Source organism: Ovis canadensis, chromosome 2 (assembly GCF_042477335.2).
Source record: "Ovis canadensis isolate MfBH-ARS-UI-01 breed Bighorn chromosome 2, ARS-UI_OviCan_v2, whole genome shotgun sequence".
In the NCBI taxonomy this organism is placed as follows: domain Eukaryota; kingdom Metazoa; phylum Chordata; class Mammalia; order Artiodactyla; family Bovidae; genus Ovis; species Ovis canadensis.
Window position 1 is genome coordinate 136,512,138 of NC_091246.1, and position 24,222 is coordinate 136,536,359.

General features: G+C 39.3%; 1 protein-coding gene across 7 annotated transcripts in view; it reads left to right on the plus strand.

Annotated features, from left to right (window-relative positions):
- The window catches only part of CCDC141 (coiled-coil domain containing 141), a 248,238-nt gene that overhangs the window by 121,325 nt on the left and 102,691 nt on the right, over positions 1-24,222 (plus strand). For all 7 annotated transcript variants that reach the window (XM_069577068.1, XM_069577070.1, XM_069577075.1 and 4 more), the window contains one exon: positions 21,915-22,109. In XM_069577068.1, coding sequence (XP_069433169.1) covers positions 21,915-22,109 — 195 coding nt within the window. The remainder of the gene's footprint in view (positions 1-21,914; positions 22,110-24,222) is intronic.

Here is a 24,222-nt window from a genome sequence, read left to right on the forward strand (position 1 = left end):
AATGCATTGCTCAGAGCAAACACCCTCTTCCAACAACACAGGAGAAGACTCTACACATGGACATCACCAGATGGCCAACACTGAAATCAGATTGATTATATTCTATGCAGCCAAAGAGAGAAGCTCTATACAGTCAACAAAAACAAGACCAGGAGCTGACTGTGGCTCAGATCATGAACTCCATATTATCAAATTAAGACTTAAATCGAAGAAAGTAGGGGAAACCGCCAGACCATTCAGGTATGACCTAAATCAAATCCCTTATGATTATACAGTGAAAGTGAGAAATAGATTTAAGGGCTTAGATCTGATAGACAGAGTGCCTGATGAACTATGGATGGAGGTTTGTGACATTGTGCAGGAGAGAGGGATCAAGACCATCCCCATGGAAAAGAAATGCAAAAAAGCAAAATGGCTGTCTGGGGAGGCCTTACAAATAGCTGTGAAAAGAAGAGACGTGAAAAGCAAAGGAGAAAAGGAAAGATATAAGCATCTGAATTCAGAGTTCCAAAGAATAGCAACTTCAGCGATCAATGCAAAGAAATAGAGGAAAACAACAGAATGTGAAAGACTAGAGATCTCTTCAAGAAAATTAGAGATACCAAGGGAACATGTCATGCAAAGATGGGCTCGATAAAGGACAGAAATGGTATGGACCTAAGAGAAGCAGAGGATATTAAGAAGAAGTGGCAAGAATACACAGAAGAACTGTACAGAAAAGATCTTCATGACCCAGATAGTCACGATGGTGTGATGACTTAGCTAGAGCCAGACATTGTGGAATGTGAAGTCAAGTGGGCCTTAGAAAGCATCACTATGAACAAAGCTAGAGAAGGTGATGGAATTCCAGTTGAGCTATTTCAAATCCTGAAAGATGATGCTGTGAAAGTGCTGCACTCAATATGCCAGCAAATTTGGAAAACTCAGCAGTGGCCACAGGACTGGAAAAGGTCAGTTTTCATTCCAATCCCAAAGAAAGGCAATGCCAAAGAATGCTCAAACTACTGCACAATTGTACTCATCTCACATGCTAGTAAAGTAATGCTCAAAATTCTCCAAGCCAGGCTTCAGCAATACATGTACCGTGAACTCCCTGATGTTCAAGCTGGTTTTAGAAAAGGCAGAGGAACCTGAGATCAAATTGCCAACATCCACTGGATCATGGAAAATGCAAGAGAGTTCCAGAAAAACATCTATTTCTGCTTTATTGACTATGCCAAAGCCTTTGACTGTGTGGATCACAAGAAACTGTGGAAAATTCTTCCAGAGATGGGAATACCAGACCACCTGACCTGCCTCTTAAGAAATCTGTATGCAGGTCAGGAAGCAACAGTTAGAACTGGACATGGAACAACAGACTGGTTCCAAATAGGAAAAGGAGTATGTCAAGGCTGTATATTGTCACCCTGCTTATTTAACTTCCATGCAGAGTACATCATGAGAAACGCTGGACTGGAAGAAACACAAGCTGGAATCAAGATTGCCAGGAGAAATATCAATAACCTCAGATATGCAGATGACAGCACCCTTATGGCAGAAAGTGAAGAGGAGCTAAAAAGCCTCTTGATGAAAGTGAAAGAGGAGAGTGAAAAAGTTGGCATAAAGCTCAACATTCGGATAACGAAGATCATGGCATCCAGTCCCGTCACTTCATGGGAAATAGATGGGGAAACAGTGGAAACAGTGTCAGACTTTATTTTTTGGGGCTCCAAAATCACTGCAGATGGTGACTGCAGCCATGAAATTAAAAGATGCTTACTTCTTGGAAGAAAAGTTATGACCAACCTAGATAGCATATTGAAAAGCAGAGACATTACTTTGCTGACTAAGGTCCGTCTAGTCAAGGCTATGGTTTTTCCAGTGGTCATGTGTGGATGTGAGAGTTGAACTGTGAAGAAGGCAGAGCGCCGAAGAATTGATGCTTTTGAACTGTAGTGTTGGAGAAGACTCTTGAGAGTCCCTTGGACTGCAAGGAGATCCAACCGATCCATTCCGAAGGAGGTAAACCCTGGGATTTCTTTGGAGGGAATGATGCTGAAGCTGAAACTCCATTACTTTGGCCACCTCATGAGAAGAGTTGACTCATTGGAAAAAACTCTGATGCAGGGATGGACTGGGTGCAGGAGGAAAAGGGGATGACCGAGGATGAGATTGCTGGATGGCATAATGGACTTGATGGACATGAGTCTGAGTGAACTCCGGGAAATGGTGATGAACAGGGAGGCCTGGCGTGCTGCGATTCATGGGGTCGCAAAGAGTCGGACACGACTGAGCGACTGAACTGAACTGAATAAATAAAAAGATGGTAAAATAAATATAAAATTTTACCTTTAGTGCCATTTCATAAAGTCACAGTGTTGTGTTACTGTCCCATTTTCTAGCTACAGAATATTTCTATGGCCCTAAAAAGGAACACCATAGCCATTAAACAGCTTATTCCTCTCTCCCTCTGCCCCTGATGATCATTAATCAACTTTCCATGGACTTACTTATTCTGGAATCATACAAATAGCCTTTTGTGTCTGATTTCTTTGTTAGTATGTTTTCAAGGTCCATCCATATTGTAGCCTGTATTGATACATTATTACTTTTTATGATGGAATAATATTCTACTGTATAAACATACTACATTTAATTTGTTGAGGAATCACTATACTATTTTGCATAGCAGCTGCACCATTTTTTGTTCCCACCATCAGTGGGAAAACATGTACAGTGGTTTTAACTTCGCATCCTTGCCAAAACTTACTTTATGATCTTGTTCTTATGTTAAAAAAATGTTTTCCCTAGACATCCTGGTGTGTGTATGTGAAGTCCTATCCAATTGCAGTATTTTTATTTGTATTTCCCTATAACTAATATGTGGTTCAGTGGTAAAGAATTGCCTGATAATGCAGGAGACATGGGTTCGATCCCTGGGTTGGGAAGATCCCCTGGAGAAGGGAATGGCAACCCACTCCAGTATTCTTACCTGGGAAATCCCATGGACAGAGGAGCTGGGCAGGTTACAGTCCATGGGGTTGCAAAAGAGTTGGACATGACTTAGTGACTAAACAACAAATAGCCAAAAATTTGTGATGTTGAAGATCTTTTCATGACCATTTTAATATCTTCTTTGAAGAAATGTTTATTCATCCCCTTTACCTGCAGTGTGCTTTGATGAGCAAAAGTTTTTAATTTTGAGAAAGTCCTGTTTATCTATTTTTAATTTTCTTGCTTTTGCTTTTGATGTCAAAGCTATGAAACTATTGAAAGATCCAAGGTCATGAAGATTTACTCCTGTGTTTTTTTCTAATAATTTTGTGGCTTTAGCACTTACATTTAGGTTTCGCTCCATTTTGAGCTGATTTATATGTATGATGTAGAGAAAGGGCCATTCTTTACATGCAGATATCATTATTCCAACACAACTTGTTGAAGAGACTATTCTTTCCCCATTGAATAGTCTTGGCACCTTTATTGAGACTGCTGCTGCTAAGTCGCCTCAGTCGTGTCTGACTCTGTGCAACCCCATAGACAGCAGCCCACTAGGCTCCTCTGTCTCTGGGATTCTCCAGGCAAGAACACTGGAGCGGATTGCCATCTCCTTCTCCAATGCATGAAAGTGAAAAGCGAAAGTGAAGTCGTTCAGTCGTGCTTGACTCTTAGCGACCCCATTGTCTGTAGCCTACCAGGCTCCTCCATCCATGGGATTTTCCAGGCAAGAGTACTAGAGTGGGGTGAGACTAACTGGCAACAAATGCATAGGTTTATTTCTGAATTCTCACTTCTATTTCATTGATCTATATGTCTGCCCTTGTGCCAATGCCACGCTGTTTTGATTACCGTAGTTTTTGTAGTAAGATTTGAAACTGAGTTCTCTAACATTGTTCTTTTCGAAGATTGTTATGGTTATTCAGGGGTCTCTTGCTGTTCTACACATTAGAATCTACTTTGCCATTCTTAATAAAGAGGCCATTTCAATTCTAATAGGAATTTGTAGATGACTTTGAGAGTATTGTCTTTTTAACAACATTAGGTTTTCTAATCTATGACCACAGGATACCTTTCCACTTATTTAGGTCTTCTTAACTTTTTCAGTAGTGTTTTTTTTTTTTTCTAATCATTTTCAGCATATGGATCTTGCATCCCCTTAAATTTTTTCTCAAGTGTTTTATTCTTTTCGATCCTATTGCAAATAAAAGTTTTTCTTCATTTCCTTTTCATATTATTCATTTATAGTGTATAGAGGGACAGTGAATTTTGTGTGTTAATATTGTACCCTGAAACTCTGCTGAATTAATTTAATAGCTCTAATAGTTTTTCTTAGAACCCTTAAAAATTTTCTATATATAAGGTCTTATAATCTGTTAATTTCCCCTTCCATGATCATTTGTCTCTTGTCCATCTATCTAATGGTAAAAAGACTTCCTTTCACTGTATTTTAGACCAGAGCTAAAACTAAAACTAAAGTGTATTCATAAATTACCCAGGGATGTTAAAATGCATATTGTCATTTGTGAGATCTGCCCTGAGACTTGAGCATCTGCATTTCTAACAAATCTCAAGGTAATATTGATGCTATCGATCTCTGTACCACCCTTTGGGTGACAAACATGTTGAAGGAGACAACTGCGGTAGAATGAAAGGGAGTTTCAGCGATGGAGCTGAAATATTGGGACATTGGGACATTGTAAGAACTTAAAAGATGTAAGTCTCAATAAATCTTTGTGTTTCTTTAGGTGTGGACATGATTTCTGAGCTTAAAAGTTGATTTATTTTTGTTGCTGGCATTTATTACTCAGGTAGTTGAAGATCAAAAGAGAAATATTTAAAATTTGATTGTTCCTTTTTAAAAATAGAAATCTTTCCCCAGAAATAGCACTTTCCTAAACTATTTTGTACAAAAGGAGCTACTTGTAGGTCTCTTAGGTTGTTCAGGAAGTGTGTAGAAATATCTAGAGTTCATATATTTATAGTTCCCAGGTTGTCCAAATAGTTTCAAAGTATTTCACAATCATTGTTAGCTGTTTTCTTCTCACTTTGGCATTTATTAACCTCAATAAAGAAGCTGACTATTCTTCTATTTGAACTTCTATTACATCCCCAAATTCTTTTACTGAAGGTATGCAAAAGAAATGGTATAACCACCTAAAATATATTGCTGCAGTTAATCAGCTGACATCATCTCTGATGATTATAAGGAAAGTCTACAAAATGAAAAAGTGTTTGTTACTTTTATAATGTTTCATCTAATTTTAAAAATAAAATGGAGTCTGAATCTGAAAGGTCTCAAGGCAGAAATTAACTGAATCTTCAAACAGTAGAGACACCTGCATTAGTGCATTTCAATTCCTCTGTCTTCATTTTAGTGAATAATTTGTTTTACTTGTCTGATTTTTTAATGAACTTCCCAATTAAAAGCAGATGTCATTTTTCACAGAACATAAATTAGAAACAATTTAATTACTAGCAGGCAAAATATGTATAAATAGTATTGAATTTGCCTGCAAGCATTGGGAAAATCTATAAAATGATGGGATTTTTCACTTTGTAACTGTACTTGAGCCTTCCTTAACTTATGGGTTAATTTAAAGCTCAGTGAACTGTGTACTTTCATTTCCAAGGGAAATTTAACTGAGAAAGTTTCTCAGAAATGTTTATGCCCATCTAAGGGGATGAATTAAGAAAGCAAATACAGAATATTGTACTCTATGATCACTAGGTTGAAACCTACCGGCTGTCACCTTCTTATGAAATCTTTACCAGCTCATTAAGTTTAAATGCTTAGAAATTTTTTTGGGGGGTTATGACTTTTATAAATATTCTTCCTATATGTTCTTTTTTTTTCTTTTTCTTCTCCTCCTTCTCCTTGTCCTCCTCCTTCTTGTCTTTTGTCAGCCCTTAAATAAAAATTTCCGTAAAGCATGGCTTCATAAAGTTACTATTCTAACTCAAGGTAATATTACTATCATGGTAATAACAGTGCAGTTAAGTCTATTTGAGGTGGATGCCTGAAGAGCCATGTTATTATGTCTTAATATGTTGTTGTTTAGTTGCTCAGTCGTGTCTGACTCTTTTGCAACCACATGGACTATAAGCCCACCTGGCTCCTCTGTCCATGGGATTTCCCAGGCAAGAATGCTGGATTGGGTTACCATTTCCTTCTCCAGGGGGTCTTCTTACCCAGGGATTGAACCTGCGTCTCCTGCATTGGCAGGCAGATTCTTTACTACTGGAGCTATCAGGGAAGCATGTCTTAATACAGTCACACCTTAAATCAGTATAATCTTTCTGTGCTAATTTAGCATCCATTTGGTGACATTCAGTTCAGTGACCTTAGATTTCTGTGACATTCTTTTACTCCAAAGGCTTTCACTTCAACTTTCCACTCCTGTGGCCACACTTGTTTTTATGGCATTGCCCAAAGTGCTCTCCAGAGAAGGCAGTGGCACCCCACTCCAGTACTCTTGCCTGGAAAATCCCATGGATGGAGGAGCCTGGTAGACTGCGGTCCATGGGGTCGCTAAGAGTCGGACACGACTGAGTGACTTCACTTTCACTTTTCACTTTCATGCATTGGAGAGGGAAATGGCAACCCACTCCAGTGTTCTTGCCTGGAGAGTTGCAGGGACGGGGGAGCCTGGTGGGCTGCCGTCTGTGGGGTCGCACAGAGTCCGGACACGACTGAAGCGACTAAGCAGCAGCAGCAGCAGCAGCAAAGTGCTCTCATCCTGCTCTGCTTCCCTTTCACCATTTTTTTTTTTTTTTTGCTTCCCTCTCTATACTATTCAGCATGGAAAAAGGCTATTTGTAAGTAAATTCAGTCACCCATTTTCTCTTCTTCTCAAAGAAGAATTACCCATCTTTCTGCTTCTCAAAGAAGATGAAACAGTTACTACACTTTTTCTGGATTAGATCTATTTAAAAAGTAAATGATCTATTATCACTCAGCTTTATAAATTCTCTTCTTTGGAAGTGGGAAAGTGAAAGTTAGTCACTCAGTCGTGTTTGACTCTTTGATACCTGCTGGACTGTAATCTGCCAGGCTCCTCTGTCCATGGAATTTTCCAGGCAAGCATACTGGAGTGGGTAGCCATTCCCTTCTCCAGGGGATCTTCCTGACCCAGGGATCAATCCCAGGTCTCCCGCATTGCAGGCGGTTTCTTTACCATCTGAGCCACCACGAAAGCACTTTATTGGCTGTTAATTCCCTGCTTTGTCCCCATAACAACCGGTTTGAATCTTTCAGTCTCTTAAAATTCTCATCCAGCCTTTACCTAACTTCACAGTCACTTAGTCATACAAAGTGAAACCTCTTGACTCTTTTCTTCCCTGTTCTTTTTGTCTCTTATTCCACTTCTCTTCTCCAAATTTATTTCTCATTCCTCTCTTTTCCAAATTTAAGCCTTTATCCATTCTTCTAACCCACCTTTCTCACCTCTTAATTTTGTATATCTCTTTATTCTTAATACCTCATATTTAGTCACCCCTTCTCTTCTCTCAATTACATTTTAGTCTCTCACAAAATATAAAACAAGCATTGCTGCTCAACCTTTGTGACACCATTCCACCTTTTTGTGACTATTCTGATAGGTTGCATCAGGTCCACCAACATTTACACATTGAAGTCCTAACCCCTGCTCTCTCAGAGTGTGATTTCATTTGGAAATAGAGTTATTGCCTATGTAATTGGTTAAGATGAGATTATTAGAGTGGGCCCTAATTCAATATGATTTATCAAAAGGGGAAATTTGAACACAGAGGCAGACATAGATAGAAGATGATATGAAAGGACAAAAGGAGAAGATAGCCATCTACATGGCCAAGAGAGATGCCTGAAACAGATTATATGCTCACAGCCCTGAGAAGGAACCAATACTGTTGACACCTTGATTTCAGACTTCTAACAAAGGTCCGTCTGGTGAGGGCTATGTTTTTTCCAGTGGTCATGTATGGATGTGAGAGTTGGACTATAAAGAAAGCTGAGCACCGAAGAATTGATGCTTTTGAACTGTGGTGTTCGAGAAGACACTTGAGAGTCCCTTGGACTGCAAGGAGATCCAACCAGTCCATCCAAAAGGAAATCAGTCCTGGATGTTCATTGGAAGGACTGATGTTGAAGCTGAAACTCCAATACTTTGGCCACCTGATGCGACGAGCTGACTCATTTGAAAAGACCCTGATGCTGGGAAAGATTGAAGGCAGGAGGAAAAGGAGATGACAGAGGATGAGATAGCTGCATGGCATCACTGACTCAATGGACATGGGTTTGGGTGGACTCTGCTAGTTGGTGATGGACAGGGAGGCCTTGTGTGCGGCGGTTCATGGGGTCGCAAAGAGTCAGACACGACTGAGCAACTGAACTGAACTGAACTGAACCTCCAGAACTGTGAAAGGATAAGTTTCTGTTGTTCATTCACTGAGTTTTTTGTACACATGTCCTTTAGTATCCATGGAGGACTGGTTCTTCCAAAATACCCCTGCAGATACCAAAATCTGTGGATGCCCGATTCTCTCAATCAGAGAGAATCTCACCCAATACTACGTCCACAGAGTCAAGCAACCACAGATCATAAACATAGTAATATGTGTACTGAAAGAAAAATCTGTATATAAGCAGATCCTTGAAGTTCAAACCCATCCTGCTCAAAGGTCAACTGTACTCTGTTACATGAACCCTAGAAAATGAATACAACTGCTTCATCTTCTGCTTCCCTTGACCTCCCCACCCATTAATCCTTTACATGCATTAGGAAAAGCTGTTCTTTCTCAAGTAACAGATGGCTTGAAGCACTCTGTGCCCTTGGTGCCTGAAACACCACCTTCTCTGGTTCTCCCATCTGTCTGGGGGCTCCTTCTAAACCTTTTTCAATGCCATCTCTTCTTCCACTCTCTCTTTACATATAATGCTTAAAATTTGGCTCTTTTTGTATTTCATATTTTGCTTGTATGAAGTTATCCAGTCCCACATTGATAATATAGGTTTTATCTTAATTATCTCTGGACCTTTTAAAAGATCTCCAACTCTTATGCCTTTTTTCAACTCCAGTCTTCTTCTTAGAAGTTCCTGTGGAACTCAGTTTTATTGAGGTATAACTGACACAAAATTGTAAAATATTTATAGTGTTTATCATAATGATTTCTTATACGAACGTAACATTGTGAAAGGATTCCCCCATCTAGTTAATTAACACATCCATCACCTCAGATATTTATCGTTGTGTGTATATAAATTTTAATTATATAGTTTAATGTACTCTTAGCAACTTTCAGTTGTGTAGTACAGTGTTAACTGTAGTCACCATATTTTAGATTAGAGTCTCAGAACTTATTCATCTTATAGATGGAAGTTTGTCTTCCATTGTCTCCTTATTTCCTCCTCCCCAGCCCCTGGTGATCACTTTTCTACTCTATTTCTATGAGTGTGATGTTTTTAGACTCCACATCTAAGTGATAAAGAGACTTAAAGTTTTTTTTTATCCTTATATGAATAATATGAGAACATGTGTCTAATAACAAAATAAATAATCCTTTTGGATTTGAGTTTTTCTCAGAGCCTGCTTATAATTCCATAAAATATTCACAGTTTACATCCAATACCTCTGGGGGGTAAACAAGGTTCTGGGAAAAGAAAGTTCTATTTGTTCCAAAACTAAATTGCCTTCATTCATTAATCCATTCACTCATTCCCCCATGTGTTCATGCGTCCGTGTGTTCAGTGCCTGTCATGACATTTGGGCTTCCTCATAGCTCACTTGGTGAAGAGTCTGCCTGTAATGCAGGAGACCAGGGTTCGATTCCTGGGTCAGGAGGATTCCTCTGGAGAGGGAAATGGCAATCCACTCCAGTATTCTTGTCTGGATAATCCCATGCTCAGAGGAGCCTGGTGGGCCACAGTCCATGGGGTCGCAAGAGTTGGACACGACTTAGCAGTTAAACCACCATGTTCAGTAAGTAACTGGGAACCCAGACTGAGAAAGACTTAGAGGAAAAACTCACAAGGGGACTTTTAGGGAATAACCAGAAAGGGTTAGGCACCTCTCACCCTGGATGAATTATCTGCAAAGTAAACGGAAACAGTAAAAGGGAAATTATATTGGTATGAACATTGTTTGATCGCAAAAAGTCCTATTGTTTGCCATCTGTCACTATGCAGTACTCTTGAAAACCGAATAGGTTGTATTCGTCAAGGGTTTCGCACCTTCTTTGTGCCGTTTCTGCTGTCTGGGGTTGAGGTACGGCATCGCTTAACCTTTATGGTAGCTGATTTTTGCACTCATTTTGCTTCTGCATTCCGAGAACAAGAAGAAACACTGGTTGTGTATGTTACCCACACATCTGCACATTTAAAAATGTATTCGAAGCTTCTGGGTATTTAGCTTCTTGTTCCTTTTTTAGGTTTGGGATCTTATTTTGCTTATAGGCAACTTGATATCTCTGTTTTTTCATACTCCTTTTGAATAGACTGTTCTGGTCTAAAAGGCTTAGGATATATTCGGGAGAAATCTGTGAGAGTATTTGCTAATGGAATGTGAGTTTGTGTGAGTGTATATCCATGCGCACGTGTGTACATGTGTGTCTAAAGGTCAGTGGTAAGTACTGACTTCAGGAGCTTAAGCACATTCTTTCCAGAGAGGCAAGGAAAAAATTCACAAACTGAATTGTTCTTTCTAATCTATATGTGATTAGATATCTAAATTCACAAACTGAATTTTTCTTCTTCACACTCAAAAATGTCTTCTGTCTAGCTTTGTACATTGCAGTTAAGGGCAATTCAGTCCTTTCAGTCACTCAGGTCAAAAGAGTTTTGTTTCTTCCTCTCACTCACAGGAAATCACCTGGGTCATGTCATCCCAGCAGATCTAGAATAGCCTATCATTTCTCATGGTCTCCACTGTAGTCCTGGGGAATGACCCATCTCCCTCTTTGCCTGGCTAATTGTAGTAGCTTCCTCAGGAATCACTGTGCATGCCTCCTTGCACCCCTCCACCCACAAAGTATTCTCAAATGACAGCCCTGTGCTTTAATTTCATTTTTTAATTAAATCAGATCCTAAGCACCAAGCCTTCCAACAGCTTCAACTTTTCTCAGAATAAAAGATTTCAGTGTTTACAAGCCCCTGCCTGTGGATCCCCCTACTCAGCACCCACCGAGCTTCTCTTCCTGCTTTCTCCGTGGGGTGCTCAGCTCTATCACCCTGCCTCCTTGCTGTTTCTCCAACCCAGCAGGAAGACTCACACCTGAAAGTCTCCAGCTGTGCCCTCCACCTGGAAAACTGTTTCTCCAGAGACTCTCCAGGCTCATCCCCTCACTTCCTGCCTGTCTTTGCTCAATCTCACTACTTGAAAAGGCCTACCCTGACCACCGTATTTAACACTGCACACAACTCCCGCTCTTCGTAGCACCTGTCAGTCCCCTAACCTGCTCTATGTGACTTTATTCCACAGTGTGATCATCTTCAGACTAACTAGAAAGGCACGATTTATCAAGTTGTTTGGTTATAGACAAAATAAAACACATGTTACACCGCCACCGCCACAAACATTGGAGCTCCCCTCTTACCCCACTACTTAATCCACTGTCCTGGATGAAATATTTAGAAGAATTCTTGCCATACAATAGGCCTGAAAATACATATTTGAACAAATGACTGCCTCGTAATTTTTATTGCTTTTATAAATGGAGTCTTTATTAGAAAAGATAATTGTCTATTGTTGCTGTATAGGAATGCAATTGGTTTTCTTACATTGATCTTGTTCATAGCAACTAAGAGCCATTGTTCTTTCTAATCTATATGTGATGTTCCTTGTGGGTAAAATGTATGGATTCCCCCTTCCCAACTTAATCCATCTGATTTAGGAATATCTTCATAAGAAGCGAACATCAAAACCTAATAATTCTCCCCGTAGTTGAATTGTATGTTGAGATCCTGAAGATATCTCCAACAGATTCCCTAGAAAATTAAAAAGTAAGTCTTTTGAAGACATTAATATAAACTGAGATCACCTCATCGGCCAGTGGTACACTCTGATTGTAGGCAAATTGTGTTAGATGAAAACAATTTGGCCAGCTAGACTTTATTAATTTTGATTTTAAAAATGGAAATATCAATACTCCCCAATCTAGCTCTGCTCCTTACTTAATCAACTTGAAGAAAATGTGATTAAGAGGAACAAAACTCTAAGAAAAACAAGGACAAGACACTAAAGAAAAAATAATGATTCTCAGACAACACAAATCTTGGGACAATTTCTTCCCGACTTCCCGTGTAATTAAATTTTTATCTAAAAACTGTGTTGAACCAAGGAAGAAGAAATAAATGTCTTTCTGCTCCAAATGTTATTTTGAAGATTTTGCTTATGAGTGTAATTTGTTTTGATTTTATTTTATTTAAGAAAATTCATTCTGCCGCACATCCTTTTGCTTCAGTCTTAGCAACAAGCACCCTGATCTGTGTAGCTGAACCACAGGCTCCACTTGGTGGCCAAGCACTGAACAGAATAAAGGAAACAAGAAACTTCCAAGCAGTGTTTTTGTTTTGTTGTTTTTCCTTTGCATCTTTTGAAATATTTGAATGGACTGAGCAAAAAGAAAGCAGGAACTATTATTCAAAGATGACTTTGATGACGTCTGCCATTTCTGCTGTAGACTGTCAGTCCTAATCCTGGTAAGGTAATTATGGAAAATTAAGCTAAAAACCCAACATTTAATAAGACCTGAAATCCAGGAATTTGAAGTACAGCCAATTCACCATTGAATTCATTGAATTTATAGATGATTCACTAGAGAAGCACAAACATGTATGAAATGGTGGCGGCTGTTTTTTGCACAGCAGGGAAGTAAGGCTCAGGAAAGCAAAATGCTCTGCTGGAGACCACTTCCAAAGTTTGGAATAAAAAGTGTATTTTCATTTCTCCTCTCTTACCTGCAGTCTCTCCTTGAATCAATAGCTATGATTTCTGCCTTACGGCTGGGAGGTGAAACACCGTACTTCTTTTTATCTCTAGGTGATACACAAAATCACAGCTTTCCCCTGTTTGCAATCTGTCTGTGTCTTTGCTGAAATGTACCACAGTGAGGGCAGAGTTCACATGGTCTGTGGACACTGAACTCGGTACTCATCCAATAGGCCAGCTACAGATGCCCAGGAAAGGGGCATGAGAAGAAACTGTGACCCTGTTTGCAATCCAGCTCAGCACGATCAGAGACTTACAGCTTTTCAAGGGCTCACTGCCACTGTCCAAAAACATAAACGTTTCTTCTGAAAAAATTTCCTGCTCAAAACAGACTTTCAAATATTCTCTGATTAAAATCGCCAGGTTTATTTTGTTTGTACCATCTGTTAATGCAATCATGTAAAATTCTGTGATTTGATGTCAGTCGACGCTGAACCAAATGGGACTGTAGACTTAGAGACTGAATGAGAAATGAGCTGTGTCTAATGAGATGTCCTCCGAGGTGCCCCTGCCGCGGGAGCTACGCATGAGCTGGACACATGCTTCTGCCAGACGTGTGTGATGTGTTCCAGTCGTCTCCCCAACTGATAGTTTCTTAGTCGTTTACAGATATGCTCCCTGTTGTTTCTTGTCCCTCTTCTCCCACTCAAAAGTTACATTCTGAAGCCAAATTTATGAAAATAATTTACCACTTGGTGTTGGGTCATTTAAACTCACCCCATCCACTTCATCAGGGAAGCTTTCATGTGAATAATAGCTTACTAAACATATTGTGAGTATATTGTTTCTATTCCATTGGAGTGGCTAATATTTTACTTTTAAAATTGGCTGGATAGTTTTTATACAAATCCATAATTTTATGTGAAAAGCTAACCTGGGACTGTTAAAAGAGGGGGGGAGAAGAAATCATTTTTGCTTTCTTGTCTATCAGCACTAATCCTCTTAAAAGTACCCTTTCAATCAAGAGATCCAGGAGAGGCTCAATTTCCTCAGCAAATGGAATACTGAAAGGTACAGTTTAAAAGGGTTACTACTGTGAGTGAAAAAGGAAAATAATGGAGTGACCTGTGGAGACACCCTGAACCCAGGAACACACAGTGCCACACAGATATGCACGTCCATCTGTCAAACTGAAAAGCCAAGGAAATGGCAGGCTTTGACTTTCTGCTGATGGGGACAAGTCCTAGAAATATTTTATTGCAAAGTGACTGAAACCCAGTCAGAAGTTTAACACTTGTCAGGCAGGCAGCACTGGCTTAGAGAAAACAGACAACAGTATTCTCCACTGGGCTCCTCCAGCCTAAACAAACAGGGATAACTATGTTTTAAAGTAGTGTGATGGATTCAGATGACTAAGGAAAGTTTTGTCTTGAAAAAAAAAAAAAAAGAAAGAAAAATGGCTGGGGAAATACATTATCAGAATGGTATGGAAGTACATAAGAAACTGCCTATAGATTTCCCAAAGAAAACAGAACCAATTTTCTGAGAAGATTGAATAGAAATATTGAGTGAACCTGGCTTCATTTACTGCTATAGGGTTCATGTGAAAAGGTAATTAAGAAGACTGGGGACAGAGAATAAGAAAAGATAGAAGGCACAAAATGGTCCTTTACCGTTTCCTTAGAAGGTCAGAGCCACACATTATGAGGCACAAAGTTAAAGTGGGTTTGCAAAGACTTGGCTCTGCTCCAGAAGTCTCTCTTTAATGTTGTTTGCAAAATTTATACCAAAGGCAGGTTTATGAACTCTGTTAAGAGAACAGGTATTTCTCTTCTTATTCATAGAGAAGAGCTTTATTATTTTGGTTCAGTTGCTAAGCAAAATATAGCTTGAGTTTAACTGTAAATTCTCAGTTATATATTTATTTATTGAGAAATAATAAGCCTTCTGATTGCAAATCAGAAGATCCCCGGGTCATATAAGGGCTGTTATCAGTTTCAAGGCCTTATCCAGACCTTATGGAGGTTTCATCTCTGAAATTCTATGTCAATGTATTTAATCTTTTTGTAGTGTCAAAAGCACTGTTTGTCACCTCTCTGCAGAGCTAAAGCCTGGTTACTGATTGAGAAAGAAGATTCTAGAGTCAAGCTAGCTGAATTTAAGTCCTCTCTCTTTTGTTTACTGGGCTTCCCTTGTGGCTCAGCTGGTGAACAGTCCGCCTGCAATGCAGGAGACCTGGGTTCAATTCCTGGGTTGGGAAGATCCCCTGGAGAAGGGAAAGCCTACCCACTCCAGTATTCTGGCCTGAAGAATTCCAAGGACTATATAGTCCATGGAGTCATAAAAAGTCAGACATGACTGAGCGACTTTCTTTCACTTACTTGTGTTGACCTCGGGCAAGTTCTTAATCCTTCTGAGCCTCAGTAACTCCATCTGTAAAATGGTGGTAATAACAGTTTCTACCTTGTTGGGGTATGGCAGAGATTACACAGATACAGCATGTAAAGCATTTAGCACAGTATTAGCATAGAGCCAGAAGAATCAAGCCTACTCTCTTGCAGACAGTTAAGATAGCAACCCCAGGCTGAGCATGTAATGGATATAACCTATCTCTCCATATCCTAACCTCCTCTCCACTTTCCTTCCCTCTTGTTCTCTGTGCCTCCATCAGCTTCTCCATATTCATTAAGTGCTCCTTCTGTAATGAGAACAGAAGATTTTGGTCAATGACAATTTTTTGAAAGAATTATGTCTTCATATATTAAGAATTTCTTACTTGAGTTCATTGAGGATGAATGTCCCATAGATCTTAACATACAGAAAATGAAAGAATGGGTCCAAAGATAGGAAATGGGATTATTTAGTAGCAGGAGGAATTAGGACAAAACAAAAAAAAGGAAACAAAGATTTATGGAAGCAAGTGAACCCAAAGCTGGTTCATCTGCTTTCAGCCACAACTACAGTGTTTCTCAACATTGTTCCAACTGGAGCATCGACCACTGAAAGTGTTTCACACCACATTTTACTCTAGGACCTTCAATGCATGTTCAGTTCAGTTCAATTGCTCAGTCGTGTCCGAGTGTTTGCAACCCCATGGATTGTAGTACACCAACAACATCACCCTGTCCATCACCAACTCCCAGAGCATACTCAGACTCGTGTCCATTGAGTCAGTGATACCATCCAACCATCTCATCCTCTGTCATCCCCTTCTTCTCCCACCCAAAATCCTTCCCAGCATCAGGGTCTTTTCCAGTAAGTCAGTTCTTTACATCAGGTGGCCAAAGTATTGGAGCTTCAGCATCAGTCCTTCCAATGAATATTCAGGACTGATTTCCTCTAAGATGGACTGGTTGGATCTCCTTGCCATCCAAGGGACTCTCAAGAGTCTTCTCCAACACTACAGTTCAAAAGCATCAATTTTTCAGTGCTCAGATTTCTCTATGGCCCAACTTTCACATCCATACATGACTACTGGAAAAACCATGGCTTTGACTAGATGGGCCTTTGTGGAAAAGTAATGTCTCTGTTTTTTAATATACTCTCTAATTTAGTCATAACTTTTCTTCTAAGGAGCAAACATCTTTAAATTTCATAGCTGCAGTCAACATCTGCAGTGATTTTGGAGCCCCCAAAAATAAAGTCTGTCACTGTTTCCATTGTTTCCCTGTCTATTTGCCATGAAGTGATGGAACCAGATGCCATGATCTTAGTTTTCTGAATGTTGAATTTTAAGCCAACTTTACACTTTTCTCTTTCACTTTCATCTAAAGGCTCTTTAGTTCTTCTTCACTTTCTGCCATAAGGGTGGTGTCATCTGAGGTGATTGATATTTCTCCCGGAAATCTTGACTCCAGCTTATGCTTCTTCCAGTCCAGGATTTTTCATGATGTACCCTGCTCCTGCTGCTGCTGCTGCTGCTGCCATTTCCTTCTCCAATGCATGAAAGTGAAAAGTGATAAGTTACTTAAGCAGGGTGACAATATACAGCCTTGATGTACTTCTTTCCTAATTTGGAGCCAGTCTGTTGTTCCATGTCCAGTTCTAACTGTTGCTTCCTGACCTGCATACAGATTTCTCAGGAGGCAGGTCAGATCATCTAGTATCCCACATCTCTAAGAATTTTCCACAGTTTGTTGTGATCCACACAATCAAAGACTTTGGCATAGTCAATAAAGCAGAAGTAGATGTTTTTCTGGAACTCTCTTGCTTTTTTGATAATCTAACAGATGTTGGCAATTTGATCTCTGGTTCCTCTGCCTTTTCTAAATCCAGCTTGAACATCTGAAAGTTCATGGTTCACATGTTGAAGCCTGGATTGGAGAATTTTGAGCATTACTTTGCTAGCGTGTGAGATGAGTGCAATTGTGTGGTAGTTTGAGCATTCTTTGGCTTGCCTTTCTTTGGGATTGGAATGAAAACTGACCTTTTCCAGTCTTGTGGCCACTGCTGAGTTTTCCAAATTTGCTAGCATATTGAGTACAGCACTTTCACAGCATCATCTTTTAGGATTTGAAATAGCTAAACTGGAATTTCATCACCTCCACTATCTTTATTTGTAGTGATGCTTTCTAAGGCCCACTTGACTTCACATTCTAGAATGTTTGGCTCTAGGTGAGTGATCACACCATCATGATTATCTGGGTCATGAAGATCTTTTTTGTATAGTTCTTCTGTGTATTCTTGCCACTTATTATCTTCTGCTTCTTTAGGTCCATACCATTTTGGTCCTTTATCGAGCCAATCTTTGCATGAAATGTTCCCTTGGTATCCCTAATTTTCTTGAAGAGATCTCTAGTCTTTCCCATTCTGTTGTTTTCCTCTATTTCTTTGCATTGATCACTGAGGAAGGCTTTTTTTCTCTCTCCTTGCTATTCTTTGAAACTCTAAATTCAAATGGGTATATCTTTCCTTTTCTCCTTTGCTTTTTACTTCTCTTCTTTTCACAGCTATTTGTAAGGCCTCCTCAGACAGCCATTTTGCTATTTTGCATTTCTTTCTCTTGGGGATGGTCTTGATCCCTGTCTCCTGAAGAATGTCACAAACCTCTGTCCATAGCTCTCCAGGCACTGCCTATCAGATCTAATTCCTTGTATCTATTTGTCACTTCCACTGTATAATCACTTCCCTTGTAGTTCAGTTGACAAAGAATCTGCCTGCAGTGCAGGAGACCTGGGTTTGATCCCTGGGTTAGGAAGATCCCCTGGAGAAGGAAATGGCAACACACTTCAGCATTCTTGCCTGGAAAATCCCAAGGACAGAGGAGCCTGGAGGGCTGAAGTCCATGGGGTCGCAAAGAGTTGGGCAAGACTGAGTGACTAACCCTTACTGTATAATTGTAAGGGATTTGATTTAGGTCATACCTGAATGGTCTAGTGGTTTTCCCTACTTTCTTCAATTCAAGTCTAAATTTGAAATAAGGAATTCATGATCTGAGCCACAGTCAGCTCCCGGTCTTGTTTTTACTGACTGTATAGAGCTTCTCCCTCTTTGCCTGCAAAGAATATAATTAATCTGATTTCTGTGTTGACCATCTGGTGATGTCCGTGTGTAGAGTCTTTTCTTGTGTCAGTAGAAGAGAGTGTTTGCTATGACCAGTGCGTTCTCTTGGCAAAACTCTATTAGCCTTTGCCCTGCTTCATTCTGTACTCCAAAGCCAAATTTGCCTGTTACTCCAAGTGTTTCTTGAATTCCTACTTTGCATTCCAGTCCCCTATATGAAAAGGACATCTTTTGTGGGTGTTAGTTCTAGAAGGTCTTGTAGGTCTTCATAGAACCATTCAACTTCAGCTTCTTCATCATTACTGGTCAGGGCATAGACTTGGATTATTGTGATAGTGAAGAGTTTGCCTTAGAAACGAACAGAGATCATTTTGTTGTCTTTGAGACTGCATCCAAGTACTGCATTTCAGACTCTTTTGTTAACTGTGATGGCTACTCCATTTCTTGTAAGGGATTCTTGCCCACAGTAGTAGATATAATGATCATCTGAGTTAAATTCACCCACTGCAGTCCATTTTAGTTTGCTGATTCCTAAAATGTCGGTGTTCACTCTTGCCATCTCCTCTTTGACCATTTCCAATTTGCCTTGATTCATGGACCTAACATTCCAAGTTCCTATGCAATATTGCCCTTTACAGCATTGGATTTTACTTCCATCACCAGTCCTATCCACAGCTGGGTTTTGTCTTTGCTTTGACTCTGTCTCTACCTTCTGTTTGAAGTTATTTCTCCACTGATCTCCAGTAGCATATTGGGTACCTACCGACCTGGGGAGTTCATCTTTCAGTGTCCTATCTTTTTGCCTCTTCATTATTGTTCATGGGGTTCTCAAGGCAAGACTACTGAAGTGGTTAGCCATTCCCTTCTCCAGTCGACCACGTTTTGTTAGAACTCTCCACCATGGCCCATCCATCTTGCGTGGCCCTACATGGCATGGCTCATAGTTTCATTGAGTTAGACAAGGCTGTGGTCATGTGATCAGATTGGTTAGTTTTCTGTGATTGTGGTTCTCATTTTGGTTGCCCTCTGATGGAGAAGGATAAGAGGCTTATGGAAGCTTCCTGATGGGAGAGACTGACTGAGGGGGAACCTGGGTCTTGTTCTGATGGGCAGGGCTATGCTCAGTAAATCTTTAATCCAATTTCCTGTTGATGGGCAATGCAAGTTAACATTGTAAAAGTACCGAGAAGTGTTACGGTAAAGAAACCTGCTTTATTTTGTTTACCTCATGTTATTGACCAATACACAACACTGACCAATAACATTTGGAGAAAGCCTCTACTATTGTTATTTTGGAACTAGGAAACAGGAATTCCCATAAATAATGAAAAATTTTAGGGCATTAATGAACCATGGTAAAATTGATGTGCAGAAAAGTGGGACTAATATTTAGTGAGTGCCTATTATGTGTTCAGAAATCATGGTAACTGCTTTAGGAATATTTGCTTTTCCCAATAAGGTTAAGATAATTGTTTTTAAGTGGTAGGGATATTTACAGTGCTTTACAAAATAATGTCATGGCACATATTAGCAGTCCTTAAGTGGGGACAAATAGCTCTTAAAAGAAGAAGTTTTGAGAACTCATGTAGCCCATCTTCATGCCTACAAGTGGTCCTTTTGTACTCACTGAGAAATTTGGAGATTCTGAAGTCTCCTTACTCTCAGTTCCCTGGAATGTAGCATTGTATGCAGACCTATGAATAGTCCTAGTTCTGCCACTTATTGGATACATAACCTTGAATAACATATTCCTTTGAGCCTGTTTAAATACTAGGAAAATAATAGCATGTAACCTAAGTTTGTGAGGCTTATTATTACAAACCATAGCTTATAATTGTTAGTCAAAAAATTGCCATTCTGTTAATTTGCAGTATTTATTCTTGCATTCATTGATCAAAATATTTTTCTCTTGCATCGTTATAAGAAAAGGTTATATGGAGTCCATAAAATAATATGCACAATTTCTATTTTCAATTTCTACCAACTGTGACTTGAAATACTACAATTTTGTGTATGTATATTTGTGTGTTTGTAGAACCAGTGTACATTTAATAATGTAAGTGTATGTAAAATTACATAAAACAGCAGTTTATGTATTGTTAAAGGAAAGAACTACATTTTAATCTTTCTTTATATTCCTAGCATGGTCCCAGGTACACAGTATTTAGCTGTCACATGAAATGAATGAAAATAATAATGGAAAATTGCACTGAAATTATGTTTTATACAATATAATATAACAAGTGTAATTTATTAACAGGACATTTTGCACTGTGGAGCTAGCCAGGCTAGAGTCAGACTGTAGTTTATAAAATTCAGTGCTAATTTTTGATGCCTTAGCAAACAGCCTATGCTTACAGCTCAGTCTCAGCCGACATGGTACCAGAAAATTCACTGACGAGACTCCTATGTTGGAGAGAAGCATTATTCTACGAAACTAGATATGGCTTCAGTTCTTTTGCAAGAAATTTGAATTTCCCTTCTAATAGATTGAATGTTAATATTTTGGTGTACTTCAACTCTTTATTTTCTTTCTTCTCTGTTTACTGTTTTAACCTTTAGTGTTTTTCACCCTCACGCAGTAGAAAGTAGAAAACTGCCTCTTTTCACTTTTTGAAATGTTTATAAATCATTGATCATGAAACACTGAGAGGTGAAGCCAGGGTCGAGAAGGAGACAGTACTGCACAATAACAGCTATTAACTTTGTGGAAAAGAACCGATCTTGATTTCAGTTCTAAGTGTAGGCAGATGCACAAACAATAGCTATAAATTATGAGATTTCCCTTCCTTTCTTGTGCATATTTGCCTACATTGTCAAGGAGACTGAATTGTGGGAGAGAGAGGTCCTTAAACTACTTAAGTGAATAAAAGGTAAAAATGAGTTAGAGATTGAACAATGCTGGTATACCAAAAAATGACCATATTTGGGGTATAATTTCAGATAGTGTTAAGGGAAATGGCAGGTGACCTGAATTCAGCACAACTAGACCCTCCATCACGGAGAAGGCGATGGCACCCCAGTCCAGTACTCTCGCCTGAAAAATCCCATGGGCGGAGGAGCCTGGTAGGCTGCAGTCCATGGGGTCGCTAAGAGTTGGACATGCCTGAGCGACTTCACTTTCACTTTTCACTTTCATGCATTGGAAAAGGAAATGGCAACCCACTCCAGTGTTCCTGCCTGGAGAATCCCAGGGACATGGGAGCCTGGTGGGCTGCCGTCTATGCGGTCGCAGAGTCGGACACGACTGACGTGACTTAGCAGCAGCAGCAGCAGACCCTCAATCACTCACACATCTCAGTTGACCTGCCCCTTTCTACTATCAACCCTCTTTTTTATTAGCTTCTTTTCTGTGTCTCTTTTTAACCTACCATGTCATGGCACTCAAACCTAGAATGTAGCATTTACTGCTTTAGGATCTGAAAATAACGACAAGTGTCTTATACATTCAACACATCCCGCTGTCCTCTGGGCCTTACCCAAGGTTGCCGTTTATTTTATGTGTGAAAGCAACTGAAGAGTGCTCTCTTGCAGGAATGGAATGCTGTGATCGAGACGCTGAAGAGTGAGGCGCTGGAGCTTCTCCTTTCCAAGGAGCATGTGCAGAGCGAACACCTGCAGCTCTCTAACCAGAAACTGAATCAGCTTCAAGAGGAGTTTGGTCAGCTCATGGAGGAAAGGAAAAGCTGGTTAAGAAAGGCAAATGAGTTTTTTAACAGCGCAAACAAGGTAAGTGTGAGGTGAAGTTGGTCATTTTAGGTCATCAGAGCAAACCAGTATGAGGCCTGTTGCGTCAGCAGGCTGGCGCACATCACAGAAGCCTTGGGTCCACATAGAGTTTCAGAGTTGACAGCAGCAAAAAAGGAGCTTTGAAAGTATATTCCCCTCCGTGATGAAAACTAAGAGTCTCTGTGCTTTGACATGTAAAGAGTCACTTAAAAAGATCAGGGGGAATTTAATCTTCGCGCTTTCATTGGTCTGTTTGAAGTGGACACCTGTGTGCCAACATGGCAGTGTTTCTCCTGGAGGAAGGGAATTATAAAATATATCAAGGGTAAAAAAATAAAACCCTGAAACTTTTAACAAAAAAGTCTTCCCAGTTTTAAAATCCTCCTTCATTTCTTAGGAATGATACACAAATATTGCAGGCTTTTGGCATGTAGTCATAGAGTTCTGCTTGACTGCCCTGCCTTGGTTTGTCTTAGATTGGAGTATAGTTGATTTACAGTGCTGTGCTTCTTTCAGTTGTATGGCAAAGTGATTCAGTTATATATACATATATATCTTTTTTTTCAGATTCTTTTCCCTTAGAGGTTATTAAAAAATACTGAGTATAATTACCTATGCTTTACAGTAGGTCCTTCTTGGTTATCTGTTTTATATATAATAGCATGTATATGTTAATCCCAAAGTCCTAATGTATCCTCTGTTCCTTTGTAAATCAGCCAAAGGAAAATATTGTCTTAGATTCTTTCCAGGCCTTTTTGAGTGAAAGAAATACTGTTTCTCTTGTTTGAGTCTTTTAAAATTGGTTGTAGCTGGTGGCTCTGAGTGGTAATGTTCATGTCCTCATGTCACTTGAGTATCTGAGGATGGCAATATTTTTTGAAAAATTGTCTGCCTTTCTCAATTGAACATACACCTTCAAATTGCCTTATTAGAATTAATACCTTAAATTTCACTGTTGTTTTTAAAACTGGTCAATATGACAGGAAATGAATGGGGAACCCCCAAAAGCTAGATATATTGTGATTTAAGGGCATGACATCAACAATCTGAATACTATGTCCTGGTAGATATGAAAACTGTTACTTCAAGTTTTTTTACTAGTAAGAAACATGGAAAGCATGCATAGTAAAGTTCCAAAACAGAGGCGCTAGGATTATGGTAGGGACAACATGTTAAAGAAATATTTGTCAAATTATTTGTTGCTTTGGATTTCTTTAAGAGAAGAAACAGACATTTTCTGGAGCTGTTGAGCTAAGTAAATGATAAGTGCTGGTTTAATTTCTTTTCAACAGTCCTATTTTTGAATAAGAGATTTTAAAATTTCTTATTCTACAAATTATACTCTCATTCTACAAAATGAGTTGGTCATCCGCCAGTTAATTAATGCTGTTTCTAAGGAAAAGAATTATAGAACATTGGGCTACAATGAAACGAAGTTTCAGCACAAGCCCAATACTTTATAGTCCTGCAGAAAGTAGAGCTTCTCTGTCTCATTCTCACTCTCTTACCCTTGCTTTCTCTGCTCTCATTATCTGGTAACTCGACAGAGAAAATTTTTCATCTTACCTTATTCCTGGATCTTAAATAAGAAGGAATGATATCTTTTGCAATAGTAATTTTTAAATAATTGAAGAATAGAGTGGTTACTTTCTCCAGCTTATACAGTAATTCAGGTCAAATCCTAACAAATCGTATTTCTTAACCCCAAAGACTTGACTTCTAGATCCCATTTCATCATTTGAATGCCACACCATTCAAGTTATAATTAGTTCAATCGGGCCTTATCCATACTAAGTTTATCCATACTATAGAATTCTCTATAGCCAAGTGGTACTTAGACACGTGTAGAATTCATTCTCCCTTTTCAAAGCATCAGGAAAATAATCTCCAACTCCAAATCTAAGGATTCAGTTTGAAAGATGATGGAAACTTTTACCTCAGCAAAAATAGAACCTAAAATTTAGAAAGTGGATGTTTCAATCATGATTCTTGAAATGAATTATTTACCATGTTATTAATAAGCAATAAATGGTTAAATAATGCATGAGCTTCCCAGGCGGCATAGTAACAAATAATCCACCTGCCAATCCAGGAGGCAAAAGAGACGTGGGTT